At 47.0% G+C, this 22,449-nt stretch overlaps 1 protein-coding gene and 1 long non-coding RNA gene across 4 annotated transcripts in view; one reads left to right on the top strand and one right to left on the bottom strand.

Moving 5' to 3' along the window:
- LOC127472983 (uncharacterized) overlaps positions 1-10,867 on the bottom strand; it is a 151,068-nt gene extending 140,201 nt beyond the window's left edge. The window contains exons 1-6 of one of the 2 annotated variants that reach the window (XR_007905222.1): positions 10,806-10,867; positions 6,062-6,207; positions 5,519-5,607; positions 4,221-4,324; positions 3,140-3,190; positions 1,101-1,198 (exon numbers count right to left, since the gene is read on the bottom strand). This is a non-coding gene — a long non-coding RNA (uncharacterized LOC127472983). Of the gene's footprint in view, positions 1-1,100; positions 1,199-3,139; positions 3,191-4,220; positions 4,325-5,518; positions 5,608-6,061; positions 6,208-6,562; positions 6,752-10,805 lie in introns of those variants that run through there. The other variant, XR_007905223.1, reaches the window with a different exon arrangement.
- Positions 10,505-21,905, top strand: FGF16 (fibroblast growth factor 16). 2 transcript variants are annotated; one of them, XM_051791837.1, is made up of 3 exons: positions 10,505-10,914; positions 17,154-17,257; positions 21,033-21,905. In XM_051791837.1, exons 1-3 carry the CDS (start codon positions 10,638-10,640, stop codon positions 21,276-21,278), a joined length of 627 nt encoding a protein of 208 aa, XP_051647797.1. In that variant the 5' UTR covers positions 10,505-10,637; the 3' UTR covers positions 21,279-21,905. The 2 variants fall into 2 exon arrangements, with proteins under 2 accessions (XP_051647797.1, XP_051647800.1); XM_051791840.1 differs by lacking the exon at positions 10,505-10,914 and adding an exon at positions 16,063-16,197.
- Positions 21,906-22,449: the final 544 nt, after the last annotated feature.

The raw sequence follows: 22,449 nt of genomic DNA, 5'->3' as shown, positions 1-22,449 counted from the left end.
CAGCCCCCATTTCATTCTCCACATCTGCAACTCCCATTTGAACTTGAGGCTAGCCCACATTCATTCCATGCATCACTGAAAACAGGAATACTATCTAGTCAATCTCTACCCCAGAGTTAAACAATTTATACAGCCTTCACACCATGGCAGAAAGAATGTTTATGCAATCTTCATGTTTCTATTAAACATTAACATGCATGAAGCAATGTGGGCTTATTGTCCCTGATGGTCATGGGGGAGTCAAATACTCTTAAAATGTTCCAGAATTTGTCCTTTCACAACCACTACAATAACTTGAAAATTTAAAGGGAGCTTTGCCTCATTCAGTAGCTTTCAGCAAGAGTTTTTTTTTAAGCAAAACACGCTTTAAAATAAACCCAGTCCAGATTATCTTTGATGTGAATCTATAGCTGAGATTTATATTGCTTTTCCATATTAATTAGATTAGCCAAAATTTTTAATACCATTTTGCATGCCTTGGAGAGGCAGAAAGATAAAGATTTAATTTTCTCTGAATAGGCCATTACTAGCTGTGAAATTGCTACAGCAAAGCTCTTTGTGGTCTAGCTGTATTTGTTCTGCATAATGAACAGAATGCCAGTGGTTTCCATCTCCATACAACTCCCACTCAGGGCACTCCACAGACACAGCTGACTACCTTTGCTAGTTAAAAATGGAGTTACCAGAGGCAAAGAAGATTTAGTGGTCAAAACCCAAGTCTGTGGCAGAGTCAAGAATAGAATTTCAAGCTTCTAAACTATTCCCAAAGGCCTGTTTTAACCACTCCACAGCACAGAGCCGGCAGGGAGCAACCACAGCCCGAGCGCTGCACCAAGGGGAGCAGCCTCTGCAGTGCTGTGGGACATGGGAACATGCACAGAGCCTTCCCAGCCCCCAGAGCTCCATGGGGCCTTTCCTGTGTCATAAGAGAACAAATGCCTGAGACATTATCTGCCCGTTTCAAGAGTTCAGAGAATGTGTATGACATCATGGGCATGACTGCCCCACTAATCACATTATATGCTGTTTAACTTAACACTGCTAAGCTTTGTCTGATAACATTGTAAATACCATTTTATTGTAAATTAGATTATACAAACCTCCTCAGAGTTTAGGTCAGTTCTTGTGTGAGGTCCTTGCTCCCCCTCCTCTCTGCTACCCCAAACTGAATCTTTTGGGTGACTAAGGCAGGGCATTTCTGCAGAGGGAAGCACAAGAAGAAACAAAGCTTAAGCCATTATCTTTTTTAAGTCAGTACTGCAGATTGCAGTGAATGGACAGAAGACTCCACACATCTGTTCTTTTTCTCTCTCTTCCCTTGGAATAAAATCAATAGGTTTTGTTTTTCCCTTCAGTCTGGCTGGATTTCATTACAATCTGCCTGTGAGGTAGCATATATTTGAGAGATCTATAATTTCTTTCTCTCAGGCTGAAGAAGTGTTAATTTTATTTTCATTTTTGCATTTGATTCTGTTTTTTCTAATGAAAGAACCAGACTCCAACTACGCTAAACCATAACCCCAACATCAGCAAGATCTTCAAAGATCACACTGAGACTTCCCAGTTTCTGAGGATATTTTAATTTTCATGTTTTGACACTCTTAATGCTGAGGGAGATATCTGAGAAGTTTTTCATCTTTTAGGAAACCTCAGCAATAGGATTTCCCAACACACTTAGACAAGTACATGAGAAGATGCTCCTCGTCTTTCTTCCCTAATTTTATCAAGGCCATAAATATCCCATGCTCTTAAGCAAAGGTTTGACAATCCAGACTTCTGAGGTCTCAGCTACGCTCAGCTCTGGGTTTCTGTCCTCACTACAGTCAACAATGGCTCTCAGTGCCAGCCTGGGTTCTGCTTCCCATCCACATGCAAAACTGTGAGGCTGGTGATGCTTCAGACAGAGCTCCACCACCCAGCACCAGAACTACCAGCTCTCAACACCAAAAGCAGTGTTCTGATTTTTGAAGCTGGAACCACTACTCAGGTAGAACACAGACCAAGCCTCTGTGCTTTCCCTCTGTGCTTTCCCCACCTCCTACTCTTAGGACAGATAAATCCTATCAGAATTAACCGAGAAAGAAAACGTGAGTGAGGCTCATCCTTCCTGAGCCCAAGAACCACAGGGTGCAGTTGTCTTCCACTAACAGGATCTCTGGACAAAAGAGACTCTGCAGCCGCTCACGCTGTGCTTGTTGCTCAGGGCCCTACACATCCTCAGGGGAACTTTCTTGCAAGACATGGAATTAAGGAATGCTAGCAGCCCACGGAGGGAAGTAAACACAATCCAGGTGACCGCTCAGACCAAAGCACAGCTACCCCAAGTGCCAGTAAGGCAGTGGTTAACTGCACTGAAGACAGACTCTCATGTCCTTGAGCAAACCACCTGGCTCCTGCATTCCTGCGTGTTCCCATCTGGAGAAAGGCAACAGCAACGCTGCACAAACACAGCAAAGGATGCTGTAAAATAAACATTTTGAGATCTCACACGAAACTCAATCTACCAGAACTGTGATTACTACATACTGCATTTGGGAAAGGTTAATGCTATAGGAACTGCATTCTGTTAACTCACGATTTCTCAGGACAGATTTTAATGAAACTCATGTTATGAAACTCAAGTAGGTCTCCTGAAAAAAACCACACTTCCTCCTGAAAGAGGGTAATGCACATTTCAGTGGGTGGCAATCAGATGCAAGCAAGACAGTGCTCTCTTGACTGTGCGCTCCCTATCCTTTGGCCACTTGCAGAACTCACCAAAAATAAACCTTTAGAATGCTTTTCATAGCCCATTCCTTCCTCTCTCCACATAGAGTGATGAAGCAGAATGATTTGTAGGGCAATTGGTTGCTTGATCATGGAATTATCCTACAGTTATCATTTCTCTAATCCAGTTTGCAAAGTATGTGGCTGCTTTTTTGAAAAAAGGGACAAATGCTGCATTTTAATTAACTGATTCATTAGAGAAAAGAACAAACCTAGTAAGGTATAGAGAATTTCTATACAGAAAAGAATAATTACAGAGTAATTAGAAAGTCAGTTTATTTACATTTTTAAATGTTTTTCTGTGTTTCTTTATAATTTTCTTTATACAAATTAATCCAGTACTATATAAATGAACTTGAGTAATGTTACTCACATAACAGTTAAACTGAAAAGCTTCAGTCATCCAAAATGCCAAAACTGGAGCCTGTTAGCATAAGTAGGAAAAGAGGGGGTCATAAGTAGGAAAGGGGGGGGGGGGCTTGTTTACTTTATTTTTCCCTTTTCTCTCCCTCTGCTCTTTATTTTAGGATGTCCCATCGAATCATCCACTTCTAGAATAACTCTGAGCTTAGACTTCCTAACTCCACATCACACACCAACGTATTTCAGTTTATTTCTCCAGTAAGAGAATCAGTGTCATCCCTAAAGACAGATACAGAGATACTGGGACAAAAGTCCCAGAGCAACTTGACCACAGAAGATTACCGACAGCGTTGCAATGTGTACATCTGGGCCTCAGCCTGAGCAGTTCCAGAACCAAGGACTGAGGCATTTAAAAAACAGTCCCAGGTGATGAGGCGATAGCAGGAAAGCTCAGTGAGTCTTTGTACTCGTGTTCAATACAGACCTACAGCCCTTTTGCAAGGAGAATGAATTTAGGGCAGCAGCACAGATGAAAACACGACATGAGGATTAATTGATAATCCTACAGGTATCACATGGCAAATTGCCAGACTATTAACTATGGTATGAAATCCAGCTCATAAATGAGCCTTTCTGCAAGAATGAAAGAGAGAATGAGTGACATAACTGGTGATCATAACCAAGAGAAATGGATGTTCAGCACCAGCGATGCTGGAAGCTCCCCACAGACCCAGAATAGGGTCTGTGATGGACTGCTGCTGTGTCCCATTCCATAAATGATCAAGGAGGTGGTGGGTTCACCGTCACTGGAGGTTTTTAAGATGAGACTGGCTGTGGCACTTAGTGTCATGGTCTAGTAACCATGGCAGTGTTGGATCAAGGGTTGGACTTGATGATCTCAGAGGTCTTTTCCAACCCGGTTGATTCTATGATTTTATGACTCTATGAAATGCTGTACGTAGGTGGCTGATGACACAAAGCCATTCCCAAAAATGAAACCTAAAATTTATTCAGTGAGTGGATGTTAAAACAGTAAATTTAACTCAAGGTTCATGCATAAAAAGAACGGATGAGGAAAAAGCCATTCTTACCATGCTTCAAATCAGTCATGAAAGAAATCCTGGAGAAGTGGATCACTCTCCAAAACAAATAGCATGGTGTCAGCAGTTGGGGAAAACTGTCCTGTTGGGAATTTCTAGAAGAATGAGGACAAAGCAGAAAATGGCATTATTTCTCTGAATAAATCCATAGTATGCCTATTTCTCCAATACTGAGCACGGTTCCAGCAGTTGTGGAAACACAAAGCCACAGAAAGGGCAATGGTGTACCAAAGCTGCACAAGAGGTGTTAGAAAGCCTTAGCACAAGGAAAACTTAAACAAACCAGAGCCGTCCAACCCGGAAAACAAGGATAACAACAATTAAGTTCTAGACATGCTGTTACAGCATGGAAAACGTAAACAGCAATGATTATTTAAAAGTAGTCTTAACAGAAATAATAGGGCACCAACTCAAACTGGCAGGCAGCAAGCAAGTTCAAAAGCAAACAAAAGGAAGTTAATTTTCACACAATGCCTAATGATGTTGTGGAACTCATTGCCACGGGATGTTACGGCAGCCAAAAGGACAAGTGGGTTTTACAAAAACCATTAGACAATTTTATGGAAAAAGGTCCATCAAGAAATATCAAAAACAATGATACAGCTGCAGCCTCCAGCTCAGGAAGGTCTCTTTAACAAAAACCACTGGAAGCTGGGAGGGTTTACAAAAGGAAGTATCACTCCATACTTGTCCTGTTTTCCATACACAGGTTATTAGCCATTATCAAGAGGCAGGATATGGGGCTAGACAGACCTTTGCTTTTTGTGTTTGATCAGTAGTCACTGATGCAGATGTAAACAGATACCGTCTATGGTCATGGATAATTTCATAAAAAGCTGCTACAGTATAAATGTGTGCACTTAGAAGAGTAATATCGTAAATGCCAGCATGTTTTATTTGGGAAGGACTAGAACTGGTTCTTGTATTTAATTTGGTATATTCTGAATTTGTGTTTTCCAAAGAAAGTTATGATGTTATCCTTCTTTTTATTCCCTAATTATAGCAAAAGAGACAAATCCAGTGGAAAGAACTAGCTCCAAATTTCAGCTGTTAGTCAGCAACAACTTACACTCAGGTGACTGAGAGTTTAGCATGAGAAACTGGAGAGCTACTGGAGAGTTTGTTGAATGTGACCACGTCACAGAGGGGCTTCAAAACACAGACTAAAACTTCCAGCCCTGCTCTAGGTCTAGGGTAGAATTTGAAGTCATGGTAAGCCTTCAACAATAGAGACAAACAGATCTTGTTCCTTACGAACTCCAGCATCCTGAGCATGCTTTTCAACTTACACGAACAGCTCATCTTCTCTTTCTCCATTACGGGAAACAGAGAGGGAAGTGACTCACCCAGAACTCAGCACCCCACAGCAGCTCTGAGCCTACGAATCGGATGACAAGCCTACTATAACAGATTATACACTACCCTTTTCTTAACTGTTCCTCAAACCAGCACCAGAAAAACCCCAACCATTAAAAAAGAAGATTATAGTGAAGGCATTTTACCATAATACCCTTATTCCAACTTCTATTTTGCCCCTTGGTTCAACATCTGAGAAGGAAATGCTCCTGTCTTGGCATAAAGTTACATCATAAACTACAAGACAAAGGCACACACCAGATACAAACACTGCAGAGAGAAAAACTGTCTCAATCGGTAGCCTCATGGCAAGCCACACTGGTGTGCAGAATTGAGGGGTAGAATTACACAGGTACATGTTCTCCAGTACACTTGGCCAAATGCCAAAGGCCCAAATGACTCAGTAGCCCTGTAATTCTAGCCCAAATCCCAAGGAAAAAGGTTACGAGTGGAGATGAGATGGCTGCGTTACTCACCACTTTACCCAGTAAAGAAGCCTTTCCCATTCCTCATTCAGCACCCAGCACTCGGAGATGTACTGGCGGGAATAACTTGCGTCAGGATTCCATCCTGTGTTTAGCCATGCCAAGGATAGGTGCAATTTTCCAGGAAGAATAAGTACCTGCAATTTTCAAATGGGACAGAACCAAGGCAAAACAACATATGTGAGGGTCAACGAGGCTCCTCTGTTCGTTCACTGCGCTTGTCAGTGACTTGATCCTGTAAGACCAGCTCTCAGTTACAGCAGCTCTCCCCAAATGGGAGTTCTCATGAGTCAGAGCTGAGCCAGAATGGTTCTCTTCCTACCTGTTAATCCATACATGGATTACTAAAACCAGCAGATCCGTGTTTGACACCAAACTAGCAATAACTGGAAAAGGTGGGTACTTCCTTGTTTGAAAATCACATAATTTATTTAGGCACCTGAACCCAAGACCCAGGTAGGTAAGTCTGGAGCTTTATCCTTAGACCCTTACCTTCATTCTGCCACCAATTCTAAACTGTCCACAAAAACATACTTCTATACATGGACTGAAATTCTGTTGCCTTCCATCAGAAATCCTTCCACAAGGCAGAGCAGTGAGACTCCTCAGGTCAAGGACTCTGGTTTGTCACACACTTGTTAACGCAGTCTCCAGCACAAACAGTGTCTAGGGCCTGGAAGTGCTACTACAAACAATAATAATACTAGCTTAAGTAAAACCAATCAAAGGCAAAAACCAATAAACCACTCTCTGCTCCCCTTAAGAAAATTTTTTTATTCATCCCCTCACAAAGGAGGTTGCCCTATTTATCTGCCAGGAGAGCTCAGACATTCCTTGCATGTGCAGCACAGATGGTCACCACACCACAAAAGGCAGAAGGGCTCATGGTGCACGTGTCTGGTTTCTGGATTACAGAAACCTGGTCAAAGCTGCTGCTCCAGCAGGGCTGCTATGCATCCAAAATCCCAAACAAATACAGAAAGCCATCAATATCCTTTGAACAACATCCCTTAGTGGAAAAGGAGACTGTTCGGGGAAAAGGAGCTGCACAGTGACCTTGGTTGTGAGTCTTAATTCCTTAGTGTACATAGATTGTTTTGAGATCCTGAGGTGGAAAGTGCTAAGGAAGCAGAAGTATTGTTTATTAAAGCTCAAGGCTCTGTTATTTCTTTATCCTCAGGTATCCCTTACATCTGATTTTTCATTCATGGCCGTTGCTACTTCAGATTATTTCAGCTGTCTTGATCTTTTCTTTACCAAACGGAATAGCTCCAGGCAGAGGATATGCAGTATCTAGATTTGCTCATTGCATTTATTTATCTTACTCTTTTCTAATTAATTTACTGATTTGATCCCAGTCCTGTTCTTCCTTTGATTTTATAGTCAGATATAAAATGTGGCTGCTCTCCATGGATAGCAATTATTCCACAAATAAACGCCCTTAATATTTTTACTACCTCACCAAATAGTGTGAAGGAAGGGATCTGCAAACTGTGTATAAAAATCATTGCTAATTCTTCGGAAAACTGAAAGGCAGAGCAGTTTGATAGTAACCATTTCAGTTCCCAAAGTGAACAATGGAAGCTGTAATCAAAGAATAAACCCGGGAGAACTGAAACAAAGCAGAGCAGAAAGTTAATTTTGTAACACTGTGTTCTGTGTCACAAATTGTACACAAGTTTCTGTGCTGTTTTAAGAAATTACTGAGTGCAGAACTGTGTTTTATATAATACATGAAAAAAATTGCTAGACCCGTTTCTGCTTTTGAAGGAGTCACTCTAGCTTTCAGTATTTAAAATAGAAATATGTGTAAGAAATATGTAAAAGCAGAAATCTGTGTTTTCCTCAGCTTAGCAAAACCAGAAATAAACCAGGAAATTAAAGGAAAAAAAAAAAGAGAAAGCTACCTTTCCACATCCTGTTGTGCCTAAATAGAACATGTTGTACCAGCCTGTACGATTTCTCAATAAAATGTATCGCGGACACTTCAAAAGCCGCCCATAATTGGGAGAGTTAAGTGAGGAATGTCAGCTTGGATGGGGGGATTGTGCTGCTTTTGTTATACATTAGTTAAGCACGCAGGTTTGTGGGTTTTGACTTTATCTTGGATTTCACTGTAGTGTAATTGAACCCTGTTACCTTTTTCAGTATCCTAAGTGTTCCACTAAATGCTTGTATGGATTTGGGTTTAAGGATATTATAACAGATCCAGAGGCTATTGAAGCCACTGGCAGAAGCCTCTGCACGGTTTGGTTAGTCCTTCAATGTGGAAACTGATTTTTCCTCTCTCTTCCTAGTACCCCTGGGATCAGCCCTCAGACATGTTCAGAAACAGGGATTCAGAAACATGAATTTGCTATGAATCTAGAGGCAAACCTCTCGCATACATCAACAAAACCACACTTTACAGAAAGGCATATTTGATTGTATTCACACTACATGAACTTTATGCATTAAATTCACAGGATTTACAGGATTATGTCCTTAACAGTAATTCTGGATTTGGGGTATCCCATCCGCTGTCTGCCCCGTCCCCATCCTGTATCACTGTCAGTTTCACAAAGGCACAATTTATTTCCCACAGTTATCTCATCACACCTAAGTTTTCATATAGATACTGCAGCAATAAAATTATAATCTTTGCAGTGGGATGCTTGAACTCCTCAGACAGTGGTATCTCCATGTAACCACACATGATAAACAAATAGTCAACAAACACACTTCTGTAGATTTTACTACCTCTGGAACAGCCTGTATTTCTATAAAAAACACGGGTTTAGGCTTCATGTGTTGAGTTCTGCATCAAACACACCCCTTTTACAGCTGTGACAGGAAAAACCACCCCAAAGCCCCATTTAAAACCCAGATCCCTCACCCACTGCAGGCACATGAGCGGGTGTTTCAGACAATTTCCTTCGTGTCTTCACAAGAGAGCACTGCCCAGGCCTGCAGGGAAAGGAGCTGCCCGTCAGGGTCATTTCAACCCTCCCGCTGGGGTGATGAGGGGAGCAGCACCTTGCTGTGGGATGAGACCTGCTGAGGGGAGAGACCCGCTGAAGGGGTGCCCACCACGGCGGGAACCTACTGAGGTGCTATTCACTGGAAGGGAGAGAACTTCTGAGGGGAGAGACCTGCTGAGGGAATACCCACCATGGGACAGAATTGCTGAGGAGAGATCTGAGGGAAGAGACCTGCTGAGAGGAGAGACCCACTAAGAGGAGAGTCACACTGAGGGGAGACCTGCTGGCGGGATGCTTGCCATAAGGGGGGACCCGCTGAGGGGAGAGACCCTCTGCACAGATATGCACCTGGGAAGAGATGCCATTGAGATGAGCCCCACATCGGGGACACGCCTTGGGGGAAACCCGCTGAGGGAGACATGACCTCTGCACGCTGACGCCCCCCGGAGGAGCCGCCGCGGCAGAGCGGGCTGGTGGCTCGGGGGCAGTTTCGGGTGCTTGCTGCTTGTTTGTAGGGTCTCTGTCCCCTGGCGGGGCACGGAGGAGGGCGCGGGCGACACCGCGGCCCGGGGACCCGCCGGCCCGGCCCAGACCCCGGGGCCGCCTCAGCTGCCCCGGGCGGCGCGAGGGCAGCGCCGCCTGCCGGGCAGGGCGGGGGCGGCCGGGCCCGGGCCTTCCCTGCCCGCGGGCCCGCCCGGCCCGGCCGTGCCCGGGCCGCCCCGGTGCCCCCGCCCCGCCCCGCCCGGCTCCGCCGGCTCAGCGCGGCCGCGGCTGCCGCCACACGAACGGTGTCGGCGGGCCGGGAGAGCGCGGAAACACCTGTTTCCAACACGGGGAAGGTGGGGAGGGAGGGCGGGCGAGCGGCGCTGCCCGGCCCCGCCGCGGGCTCCCTCCCCTGCCGCCGGCTGTAGCCCGGCCGTGCAGCCCGCGGGAGCGCCTTGCAGAGACGTCGCGTTCCGTTTTTACGCGTTCGGCTGAAAAAACGCGTCTCGCCCCTCTCCTCACGTGTTGTTTTTTCCACCGTGTCCGTTCGGGGGGAGTTGTTGGGTGGGGGCGCGGCCGCGGCTGAGGCGGCGGCACCGACGGCCCGAGGGGGTCCGGGGGCGCGGCTGCGGGCCCGGGGCTGCGGGCGGTGCGGGGCAGCCGCTGCGGGAGCGGGTTTGTGCGGGGGCTCCATGATTTCATCGTCGGCTGGCGGGGACCTGCCAAGAGCTGTTATGCTTCACTGCGATGTGTAGCTTTTTCCTGCCATTTTTTTTCATAATAAAAGAGGGAGTGAAGCCGCCCCCCACCTTTTTTTTTTTTTTAAGAGAAAAAAAAATAACCAAATGGATCAGAGAAGAAGGGGAGAAAAAAAAAAAAAAGCAATAGCCAAAGGGGATGCCAGTGAGGTGTGGCTTGCATTTAAATATCCAATATGTCAATGTAAGGGGAGTGTGTACGTATATAAAGTGCAGTTCGCATCCGACGGCGGGACACTGGATCGAGCGATGGGAGGCGCGGGCGGCGCGGGGCCGGGCCGGGGCCGCGCCGGGGCCGGGCGCCCGCAGTGCGCGCTCTGAGCGGCCGCTGTGCCCGCGCCCCCGGGGCCGCTGCGCTCCGCGCCCATGGCCGAGGTGGGCGGCTTTCTGGGCGCGCTGGACCCCGACCTGCACGGCTTCCCCCCCGCGCTGGGCGCCGGGCTGCCCCTCGCCGACTCCCCCGGCTTCCTCAACGAGCGCCTGGGGCAGATCGAGGGGCGGCTGCAGCGGGGTTCCCCCACCGACTTCGCTCACCTCAAGGGTATCCTGCGGCGGCGGCAGCTCTACTGCCGCACCGGCTTCCACCTGGAGATCTTTCCCAACGGCACGGTGCAGGGCACCCGGCAGGACCACAGCCGCTTCGGTAAGGGGCCGGGGGGTTCCCGGCCGGGCCGGGAGCAGGTGCCCCGCGCGCACAGCTAATTACCCCGCTAATATAAATCATCCCGGGACGGATATAATTGGCCTCCTAAACAAATGCTCTCACTCTCCAGCAATGCGGGAGTTTTTATTTCCAATTTCCTATTCTCCCGGCGCTCAGCCTTTCTGCAGGTGCACTAAAACGTGCCTTAGAAGAGGAGAAAAAAAGAAAAAGTAAAAAAAAAAAAAAATTTTTAGAAAAGGATGGTGACCAGGTCTGGCTGCACCTCTGAAGTTAGCAGTGAGGGAGGCAAAAGAACAAATGCCTCGTTGGAATTTCATGGAAATTCCTATGTTGGAAAAAGCAATTCCTCACTTTTTTGGTTGTTTCTTTTTTTCCCCTCCTCCTTCTTTTTGGCCTCCGCAGATATGCGTGAGCTGCTTTCTTTAACTTGCATGAATTCCATTAGAAGAGCGTCTCCCCAAAGCGGGCAGGGATCAGATGGCTGGATGGGTGTCAGGACCTGGGTTTGGGAAGGTTGTTGGAAAGGAAAGGGGGAAGCTGAACGGGGAGAAACACTTAGGGGACCTCGGAAAGAAAGGAGAAGATGGAACAATAGGCAGAGCACTGTGGATTTACCTTGTCGCCCGGGATACAGCTGGAAGACTGCAGCGCCTGTATCAGTGGCACACAAGATCAGGGATCTCTAATGAGACTGTATGTAATCTTCAAAAAATGCATCCCAAGCCACAGGCGAAGGAGTACAGTCAGTTTGAGCACAGCTAAGAGAAATTCCCGCTACTCCAACATCTAGTGCAGGTGTCTGTGTAAGCTATCAACAAGTCCCATGCCAGTGATCTCAGCTATGTTGTCAACAGGTTGCAAGACGTGCTCGCAAGACTTTTTATAGTTTTCAAGTGATTTAACTCCTCCGTGAAAGGAATTCTTTTTTGCCTTTACTTTTTTGCAACCAGTCCTTTCCGATACTCCAGGAACTGTTGCCACTGCTATTGTTGGAGGTGTAAGACAGGTTTTTGGAACAATTGAGAAAGCTTATCTCCACACCACGCTTTCCATAAACACCAGGTGTGTGCATAGCATGTCCCTGCCTAAATCAACAAGAAAGTCATAACCCGCAGGTCAGAGTCAGGTACTCATTTGCTCGTGGGGTGAGCGTTTCTTTAATTATCTCCTGAAAACACCCATCTTTTAACCTTTCATGCTGGGTTTCCGCATTAAAAGAACCGAGAGCGAACCCATTGCCTTTGGTTGGGTTTAGTTCAACCTGCCACGTAGTGTTTCTATTCTGCTATCTAACCTTTGTACAACTGAACAGCCGGTTTCAAACAGCACCATTTGGCTTGGGTCCATTTTTTGTACAGATCGAGTAAAACAAGTGTATTTGCAAACTTGGAAAAACATGTTAAATGGGCTAAAACTTTTCATGAATTTTGTACACTGAAGCTTAAGTCACACAGTGCATTCAATAAATCGAAACATTGGCATTCCATAAGTGTTTTAGCAGTCAGCATCCAGCTCTGTAAACTAGACCAGACTTCAGATATTATAGTTTTCTGCTTCAGGTTTTTCCCAGAGGCAGTGTAAAATAAATAGTTATTTGTTGTAATTGCAAGACAAAGCCCCAAAGGATTAGGCTGGAATCCTTGCATTCAGATAAAGTTGGACTAAGCCTCACTTGAGCAGAGACTCAAAGCAATAATGTATTGGCACACAGTACTCACCATCTGCGTTCAGTAGCCATGAATATTTAAATTCCAATGTTACTGGTATGGTTCATATTAGGATGTCATGTATCGATGCATTCCTAAATTTTGCATGCAGCATTCGGAAAGCAGTTACTTATAACAGAACTGGGCAGCCTGAGCAAGTCTGGGGACTCCAAAACTGTGGTGGGGGATGCAGAGCTAGACAAGGGGCTCAGGGGAGCAGTTTAAAGCTGCCTTAAATCTTGGGGCATCTGGGGAAATACTTAGAAATCCTGTGTAATGGTTCTGTGGATCAAGGCCCGTGGCTGGAAGGTGCTCTCTGATCTCATGAGTAGATAATTAACGTGCTCCACGGATGGCTGCGACCCCACGGCCGAGGCACGTGTCCAGCTGCAGGTGGGATGGAGGGGAGGACCAGACTTGGCGTCCCTATCTCTTAACTTGGAAGGGATTCAGGAATAGACAGGCAGTATTTGCACCCTCCCATGCACAGCCATCCCAAAAGCTACCAGATGTCCAAGACATCCACATCTTCCAGAGAGAAAAATAAAGAGCCAAAGCCCCAGTGATGCAGAACAGAGTCCCAGTGTCCACAGTGAGAGTTAAAGGGGGAGATCCTTTTGTACCACAACATTCGGGGATGTGACTGTAGGACACAGGGGAGGTGGTGGCATCATCCACCCACACTGCCCGAGCAATCACAAGAACTATTCCCTCTCATCTGTCAAGGACTGGAGCCATTCTAAATCACACCTGTCTTCTGGAATGCCATAATTTATACTTATAAAAACACAGATTCATGCAAGAACAATGGAGCACAGCATACTTTTCCTACAGGAATCTTAAAGCAAAATGTGGTGAAGCCCTCTGGGATTTTTGAAAGAAAGCTCATTCTCACACTAGAGAAGTGCCCAAATTTGCTCTCTAAACTGGCAGCTCTGGCAAAGGCATCCCAGAAAGAATAAAGTGTTTTCAAAAATGTATCTGTCCTGACTGCATCTGCTAAGAACCTTCCTATACAAAGAAATAAATGAAGGTCAAAATCTGGAGAGGGTCTGGACTGATATCAGCACTCCTCTGATAACCCTTCTCGGAAGGAAACCAAGAGACATTCACTGGGGAAATCCATGCCAGGAGGACTGCTCTTTTTCTGCCTTGTGTCTCTTTTACAGCAGCATTCGAGTCAACCCAACAGTGCTTCTCTTACTGCAGTGGAGGAGAGAAAGAGGCCTTGAGTTTGCACTGCAGATGAATAAAGGCAGCAAACGAAGCTCTTCACGGGTACAAACCTGCTCATGGCTCTGTTACACAGACTCCAGGAGAAGCTGCTGAAACCTCCAGAGAAAGTTTTGCTGCAATTTTGACATTCAGACCGCAGTGCACCTGTTGCCAAACAGTTGTTGAGGTTTTTAGCTGAAGCTTTAGGTTTGTAGTCATTAATACAACATCTGTTTCTGTACCCCAGCTCCCAAATATAGTCGTGTAAGAAGAGACAGGTGCCGGGAGCTGAACTGTTCTTTGGTTTAGCGTAAGGGAAGAGCGTGGGGGTCCAGCCACAGCAAAGCCTGGGAGGTTATTCAGTGCTTTGGTGGTAAATTAATCCAGTTGGAGTCTTAATCAAATCTCTCCACGTCTTATCTGGAAAGGCTCAAGGAACAAACAGAATGAATCAAAGTGAGAAAAAAAGAGGCAAGTCCTGGGGGAAAGAGAAAAGAAAGGAAAGGGGGGGGGGGGAAAGCATGTTCTACCACAAAAACACACCGCTACAATTGGAAAGAGAATTCTTGAGCTGGCCCCAGTGGCCACTCCCTGTGCTGCTAAAGATCAGATGTACGAAGCTGCAATTTTGTCTAGAATTGGAGTGAGTTAAGGACAGGATGGATATCCGCCCACATTTTTTCAGCCTTCACTTTGTCTCCTGACTTTTGTGGGTTTAAGTTACGTTCTTAATGCCGTTTCAACATAGTCATCTTCCATGCATGTCTCCAAGTGCCACTCAAAGATCAGAAAAGGGGAATATTACAAGGGATGTTGTTAGAAGAGATTGTCATGGGCACATTTACAAGAAATTTCGTTTGCGACACTAGCGAGTGTCTGTCCAACCAGCACCAGAGGAGGGGTGTCCCACCTTCCTCTCACAGAGGGAAGATGCAGATGCAGCTCCTGGCTTTGTCCTTGCCAGGTCTTTGGAGACCTGGTTTCATGTGCCTCGTACAGAACGTGCTTGTGGGCATATTCAAGAAAAGCTCTTGGTTCCCCTGCCTCAGACCTCCATCAGCTGCATTTCCCTGCTTCCCAGGGGTGACAGAAGACAAAAAAACCCAAAAACCCCAGAAACTGGTACTGAGACCTGTTACTATACCTATGGGAATGTCCATCTACTCTTCTCCAGGTACCTGATATTTTTCACTTCACTTGTCTCCAGCCTGGGAAAGACTCCACTGTTCTTAGGTATCTCTGTACTCCTATATTATTTTTTACACTCTCTCTAGCTGTTGTCCATCTTCCTTCACCCCCTCCTTTCCCAACAGTGGCTGTGGTTGTTTCTGTCCTGTGGATGGGAAAAGAGCAGTCAGCAGTTCAGTAACTCCCTCACATGTCAGAACCAGCAGGGAGTGGAGGCAGGAGACCACCCCTCATCCTGCCCCCTTCCCTCCGTGTTTGGGATTCTTTTCAGCTGAGAAACTACAACAACAACCGAGGACCAAGCAGAGCAGAGCCAGGGTCTGGTTTGCCTGCCTGGCTTGGGAAGGCTGCCTTTGCTGCCTGGTCCTGGTCCCTCTGAAGGCAGGATGTGCCCCCAGACTGGGCCATATAGCTGGGCATATTTCAGCTTGTAAAATGTCTGCACTGGTCCATAAAGCGTGTTTTGTGTTATTTGCTTCCCTGTTTGTCTCCAGGACTTGCTGCTCTCGAGTCCATATTTCGTCTCCCTCAGCACCCACTCGGTGCAGGGAGAGCTGGGTTCACTGCACAAGCCCCAGAGTAGGCAGAGCAAAAGGAGGACAGAAAGGCTGATGGAAGGCAGGAGGGCTGACCCTTGCTTGGCTGCCAGCGTGTGAGTGCCCAGTCTGCCCTGAGCCAAGGGGGACAGAGGTGTCCGTCGTGTCTGGCCTGTCCTATATTTAGGCAGTGATGCAGAGTCGTCTGAGAGCTACCACGTCCAGGCCTGGAAGCAGGACACGTGCCCGGGCTGAGGGACAGCTCAGGCTGGCTGGGTCAGGCAGTCACGCGGTGCTGCCAGCGAGGAGCTCGGGGTAACCCGATCACAGCGGCCAGGGCTCAGCACCGGGGCTTGGGGCTAAATTGGGAGGCCTGGAGCCACGCTAAAGGTTAGAGCAGCTTTCTCCTGTCAATGGAGACATCCAGGCGTTAGATGAGATGAGGAAAACCCTCTTCCTTCTACCTCCCAGCTAATTAATTCAGCACTGGACACGGGCAAAGGCTGCCCATGACCTCTAGCTAGGGAGTGTGTGATATCCAGAATAACACAGTCCCACTACTGCCTTCGGGAGGTTTTCCTGAGAAGTTTGAAGGTCTCCACCACCTGTGATGCTGGGTAGGAGCTGTTTGTTTTTAAGTGCTTCACCGAGGATTCTCCTATGACAAGTCTTTCCCCCATGGAAACACCTGCTGTGCCCCCTCCCGGCACTAGGGTGCAGCAGGCAGACCCCACTAATTACCTTGCCAGAGGAAATGAGGCTGCCCCTCATTACTGCAGTGTCTGGCACCGTCATCACAGGCTGAAGCCCGTGGGTAAAACAGTTGCTCTCGCAGGGCTGGGGATGACTGGGGCAGATGCTGCTGGACTGGGAAGAAGCTGGCAGGAGGCTGGGGCAGGCAGCAGGACGTGGAGCAGGAGGGGGGTTGTGGCACTAACAGTGGCAGGGGGTGATGGAGGAAGGACTGGCAGTGCCGTGGCTCTGAAGGCTGCAGAGGAAGATTAATTTTTACCTGTGTGCTTTGAAGGTGGATTTTATCCCTGTGGCTTGTATAAACATTTGGGGATGTCAAGTACCCCACTGGAGTGCCAGGATGAAGATGGTCTTCACAGACATCTCTTCTAGTGTTTTTTTTACTTATTTTTACTGAACTCATCACTTTAGAACATGTGGGACTATCATCTCAAACCAGAAGCCAAAATCACTCTCCTTTCGGTGAAGAATAAAAACCAACATGGTAACACACTTCTGAAATTTCTAGAGGCCAGGCACAAGTTTCCACATCTGTCTTCTTGGTGATAATTTGGAAAAAATCCAAACCAAAACAACAAAAAACCTTGCAAAGCTTTTCTCATTAGCAAAGGTAATCCCTGTTGGGCAACTCAGATTCACAATGCTGGGGGGAAGCCCAGACTGGAAACTGGAACACTGCACACGGATGGGACTAGAGATTTAAGAGCAGTGTTTTTATTTATAATGAAAACAGAGTCTGTAGGAAGCTGATTTGTGTTTGTCACTGGAGCCTAATGTTGTTTTTTTCCTCTGTATGATCTGCAGTTCTTTTCTGTTTCAGGGATTCTGGAGTTCATCAGCCTGGCAGTGGGGCTGGTGAGCATCCGTGGGGTGGACTCCGGACTCTACCTCGGCATGAACGAGCGAGGGGAGCTCTATGGGTCGGTAAGTGTGGGGTGTGCTGAGCCCAGCCCTGGAACACCCCCAGCACTGCAGCCTGTGCCACGAGCTGGGTCTGTCACAGCCTCCAAAGCCCCTGGTGCCACCCTGCCCGTGGTGCCACTGCTGGCACAGCACAGAGGGTGGATGAGGGGGTGCTCAGCGAGGTGTTGGCTGTCAGGAATGGCCTGGCAATGGCCAGACAGAGACGGGGACATTTAGCATAAAACCAGGAGATGCTGGTGTGTTCTCCCAGCCCCACTAACATCAGTTGTGTGCTCTGCTTGGTCAGGGGCTGCACCTGTCTGCAGATTTGACCTTTGTATTATGACCTTAACCAACAGAAGCTGAAATTTGGGCCTGAGTGTTTTTGTAACGTGCTCTGCAACTCCTTTTAGGAGTTTAAGACTGCTGTTCATAATTCCCTGGAAGTGCCCTTTTCAATCTAAAGTTTTCCCTGTTTTGACAAAAAAGCCCAAGTGTAAACTCCTTTAGTGTTATGATTTGCAGTCAAAATGCCAGGTCTTAACAGCTGAGCAGAGGTTCTTCCTACAGGTTAGTTTAACTCAATTCTCAGTTACTTAGCTCAATTCAATATAAGATAGTTATTTCTAGTTAGCTAGAACAATCACTTCTATTTTGAAAACTTAATTGCACTCCAGAGAGCCATTCTAAATTCCATTTTTTGTAACTGCTGCACTTCACTGATGCTTTCAGGTGCCCCATGGCCTTTAATTCAATCTATCACCTGTGTGTGATTTTTTTAAAATGTCTCTTTCTAGATCCTAGCACTGCCCTGGGTGAGGATACTGATTTTTAAGGATGGATCACAGTAAATGTAAAATGAAATAAAATAAACCAGTTTTATACCAAAGTAGAAGGCACATACTTCCTCTCACCAAATCAGATCAATCTCATAGCGTAAAAATTTAAACTCATGTACTCTGTGTACAGAGAAACCTTCAGAAAACCTCTGCTTAGCAGACAGTAAATCACAAGATTCCATCATCTTTCCTTCTCCCATTCCCATCTGAGACTGCCACAGACCCTTTCACTACTTAGATGCAATTGCTGATGTTTATATGAGATATTTGCCCAAAGAGGTTGTGGAGTCCCCATCCCTGGAAGTGTCCAAGGCCAGGTTGGATGGGGCTTGGAGCAACCTGGCTAGTGGAAGGTGTCCCTTCCCATGGAACAAAGTGATCTTTAAGGTCTCTTCCAACCCAAACCATTCTATGATTTTCTGATAATCAAATATCAGCATGCACTGATAACTGTTCTTTTTCCACCTCATTTCTCTAATAATTTCTACCCTAAACAGACATTAAATGCAGAGACAGTAGTTAAATTAAAAGTTATTTATTACATTACAAATGATAGATAAAAAAGAAAATCACCAGGATTCCATAAAACACAAAAAATCCTGAAGCCCACTTCAGAAAGCAGGGTTGGATCAGCATCTTTCCTGTCAAATCCCAAGGGTGCTCAGCAGCTCCTGGAGTCACAGTTTTTGCTTGTGACTGCTGGAAAGGAGGACATGAGATCCCCCTCTCTGCCTTCAAACCCTGCAACTCTGTTTGTGAACTGAGTTTCATGATGGGTTAATTAAATTCTAGAGCCTGTGTTCATGTTACAACACAGGAACAAAAATAGGATAACATTTTACAGCACTGAATCTGGAAACAGAATTGACCTGAAGACATAATCTTGGGAACTGTCCCTGCCCATGTCAGGGGGTTGGAATAAGATGATCTTTAAGGTCCCTTCCAGTCCAAACCATTCTGGGATGTTGTGCACCAGGCAGCACCCTGACTGGGTACTGCAGGGACACAGTCAAACTGCTGCTCCAAAGTGTGCTGGAGTCACGAGCCAGGTCCCCAAATAACCCTGGAGTTTTAAAATCTGGGACACGTGGGTTGTACAATGATGGCTTTTCGAACTCAAAAGCTACTACAGTATTCTTAATTAAAGGTCCATAAAAGAGCCTGACAACAGCATTAGCATTACAATGGTATTTTGGGACATCACAGTACAGCGGTATTTTAAAATTTTCAGCCAGTTTATTATTTCCCTCTGTGCCAATTTTGCCTGATCCGTGTGTTGATCCAGCCACCCCCGCAGCGACACGTGGAGTCCCCTCGGGACACACAGCCTGTCCCTGTTAAACTCATGCCAACACTTCTGTGGAGCTTCCCAATGATTTCAGAAGTGCCACTAATACTTAGGGCAGCAGAAGTCCTGGGCAGCACCTTGCATGCTGCCTGTATGGTGTCAGGTTCAGTGGGGACATCCCAGGGCTTGGAAAGGAAGAAATCCCACCTGGCAGAGTCACCCCAGACTTGCCAAACACTTTCCACAAACACTGTACTCCAAACTGCCCAGCGAAGCAGAAGTGAACAGGGGCAAAGCAGCAGCACAAGAGTTCAGCCAGTCATCAGGTTCCAACATATTCTGAGTAAATGGCACCCAGGGAGGAGGGAAAAAACCAGCCTGTATTTATTGACGCATCGGGGAAGAGAAGCCCACGGTTCCCAGGTCTCAAATGGCCAGGGCTGTGGCCTGGGGCTTTTGGAGGGCTCACAACTTGCCTCAGGGTTTATTTAATTAGCAGCAAAACATTGAAAACAGGTTCTGAGCACAGGTGAACTCCTGGATCGTGTTACAAAACATCTACTGCAGGCAGTAACATTTACTGAGCACTCCGTGTGCCACGGGTAGGACACATTCCCTGCCTGGGTAGCTGACAGTGTAGTACAGTGTGTGTAATATCATAGCACCCTGCACTGGCAGACTGCCTTTCATCCAAAAGGACTCCCATGTCCCCCTGGCAGTCTCCCTGTCGGATGGGATGGGATGCCTGATCCCTCTGTGACCTCTGGCAAAGCGACCCCCGTGTCATTGTAGGGCAGGGGACACAGCTCTGCTCCCCACTGCAGTGGGGCACATCCCACAGCTGGCACGTGGAGGTGGGAGGGAGAGGGAAGGAACACTGGGCATGAAGTAGAAAGGCATTGTCAAAGGGCTGCTGCTGACAGCCCTGGCTGGAGGGGCTGGAGGTGCTGGAGGGAAAGGCTGGTTGTGGCTGTGGTGACATCAGTGCCATCCATCCCCCTATCCCAGCGTGGGATGCACCAGCCATGGGCTGGCACATGCTCATCACATCACCTGTCACCACTCTATGTCTTCCCTGGGGTCTGACATCCTCGGGGCACTGCTTCCCATCCCTCTGGGTCTTGTTATGGGCTCCCATCAGAGCTCACTGGAGCTCCAGGAGATGAAACCCTCAGGAATGCTTTCATTCCCATTGCAGCACATAGATCTGTGCCCTGAACTTCCAAAGCAGTGCTTGCTCCTGTTTTCCTGGTTAGACCCTGTGCTGCCTGCTGCTTTGTCACCCAGGAGAGGGTTTTTGGGATGTGTGGTACCTTGGAGGGGGCTGCTACGGGGGGGAAGGTGGCAGCCCCTGCACAGGACATGTCTCTGCCTGGCAGACGTGTCTGACGTGTTGCCTGTTTGATTTCTTTATGGGCACCTTTACAAAATGCACACCTTCCTTCTGCTCCTCCTCCTGTCTCCTTTCTCCTCCAACTCCAGTGGTCTTTGGGTCCCGGCCGGTGCCCATTTCCAGCTCTCAGCCAGGGGGAGTGTCCCCAGCAGCTCCCCCTCCTCAGGGGAGCCAGGAGAGGGCAGCCGGGAAAGTTACGGAAAAATAAAGTAAGGAAGTGGGAAATTCTTTCCTCTTTTAAATTTTCGATAGCAAGGTGTCCTTGTTCCCCCGCAGAAGAAGCTCACCCGGGAGTGCGTTTTCCGCGAGCAGTTCGAGGAGAACTGGTACAACACGTACGCGTCAACGCTCTACAAACACCCCGACTCCGAGCGCCAGTTCTACGTGGCCCTCAACAAGGACGGCTCCCCCCGCGAGGGCTACAGGACTAAGAGACACCAGAAATTCACCCATTTTTTGCCCCGGCCTGTGGACCCTGCCAAAATCCCTGCCATGTACAGAGACCTCTTCCACTACAGGTGATGGTTCCTGCGCTCAGTGTACATACCTGGGCTCCCGAGCTTTTTCCCAGAGCACTGTATTAATAGTCATTCCATCGTTCCTGTAAGCATAGATGACCTAGGGAAGCACTTACATTGAATTCAGACACTGCTCTTCCTCCTGGTTTGCAGCATATATCAAACCTGGGTTATTTATGGGGCGGGGGCAGGGGAAGGGAGGGAACCCTACATTTAATCTTTCATTCTCATTCACCTTCGTTACCCGGTTGCTACATGAGAATCTGAATATTCAGTGTTACGGTTGCTTAAAGGAACAAGCAGGTGAGCAAACCTGATCACCAGAGGGGGGAAAAAAAACCCCAAACCGACCTAAAAATGAAGAGAAGGAAAGAAAACAAAAGATCACAGAACTTCTGCAGATACTGCTGCTGAGCTGGGATGGTTCCCTGCTAAGGAAAAGCCTTTTGAGTGGTGCCCTGCTTGAGCAGCCTGGGGAGTTTGCTACATGGTTGATGCTCTGTGGACTGGTCCTGATGTGTGGGGTTCTTCCTGCTGTTGGGGTGGGAATGGGGCAAGGAACATTATTCAGATGTAAGCATGGATACTGTGCATAAGGACAAAACTATTTATAAAATGTATATGATATTTATTTTATATATTTATTTATTTCAAAATAATTTTATTTTTAATGAGAGATGCTATGACCGGATTTTCATCAGGAAGAATAAGGTCCTACTGAAACAGGAAAAAAAAAGTTTTAAGAGCTTATTGGCAATAAAATTGTCTTTATATTGTAGATTTCTTGCTAGCCCTTTTTTTTTGGCTCTCTTCAACAATTAAACCAGTATTTCCCCTTCAATATGGACATTGAGACCACCTCTAAAAGGGCTTTGGATGGTAAAGATCAATTACCTAAGCCCCAAACTGCTGTAGAAGGATGACATCAAATTCCAGGAGCCTGGGAAGCACTGGTGCAGCTCTGGGCAGGAGTTGTGGGCAGCTGAAACCTCGGGATGTGACACAGCCACTGTGGATTTACTGTCCTGTTCAAAACCAGGAGGAGACACATCCGGAGCACCTGCTGCATTTTGGATGGGCCTGCCATTCCTGCAATAAAAGCACCACGTCTGTCGTGAGACTCACCTGAAGCACCGTGGAAAACCGGTGAAGAAAAACCAGAAAGCAGCAACAGC

Source organism: Manacus candei, unplaced genomic scaffold (assembly GCF_025592945.1).
Source record: "Manacus candei isolate 608988 ecotype Guabito, Panama unplaced genomic scaffold, ASM2559294v1 h1tg000003l, whole genome shotgun sequence".
In the NCBI taxonomy this organism is placed as follows: domain Eukaryota; kingdom Metazoa; phylum Chordata; class Aves; order Passeriformes; family Pipridae; genus Manacus; species Manacus candei.
The sequence above is the reverse complement of the archived record's forward strand: the minus strand, read 5'-3'. Positions and strand labels throughout refer to the sequence as shown.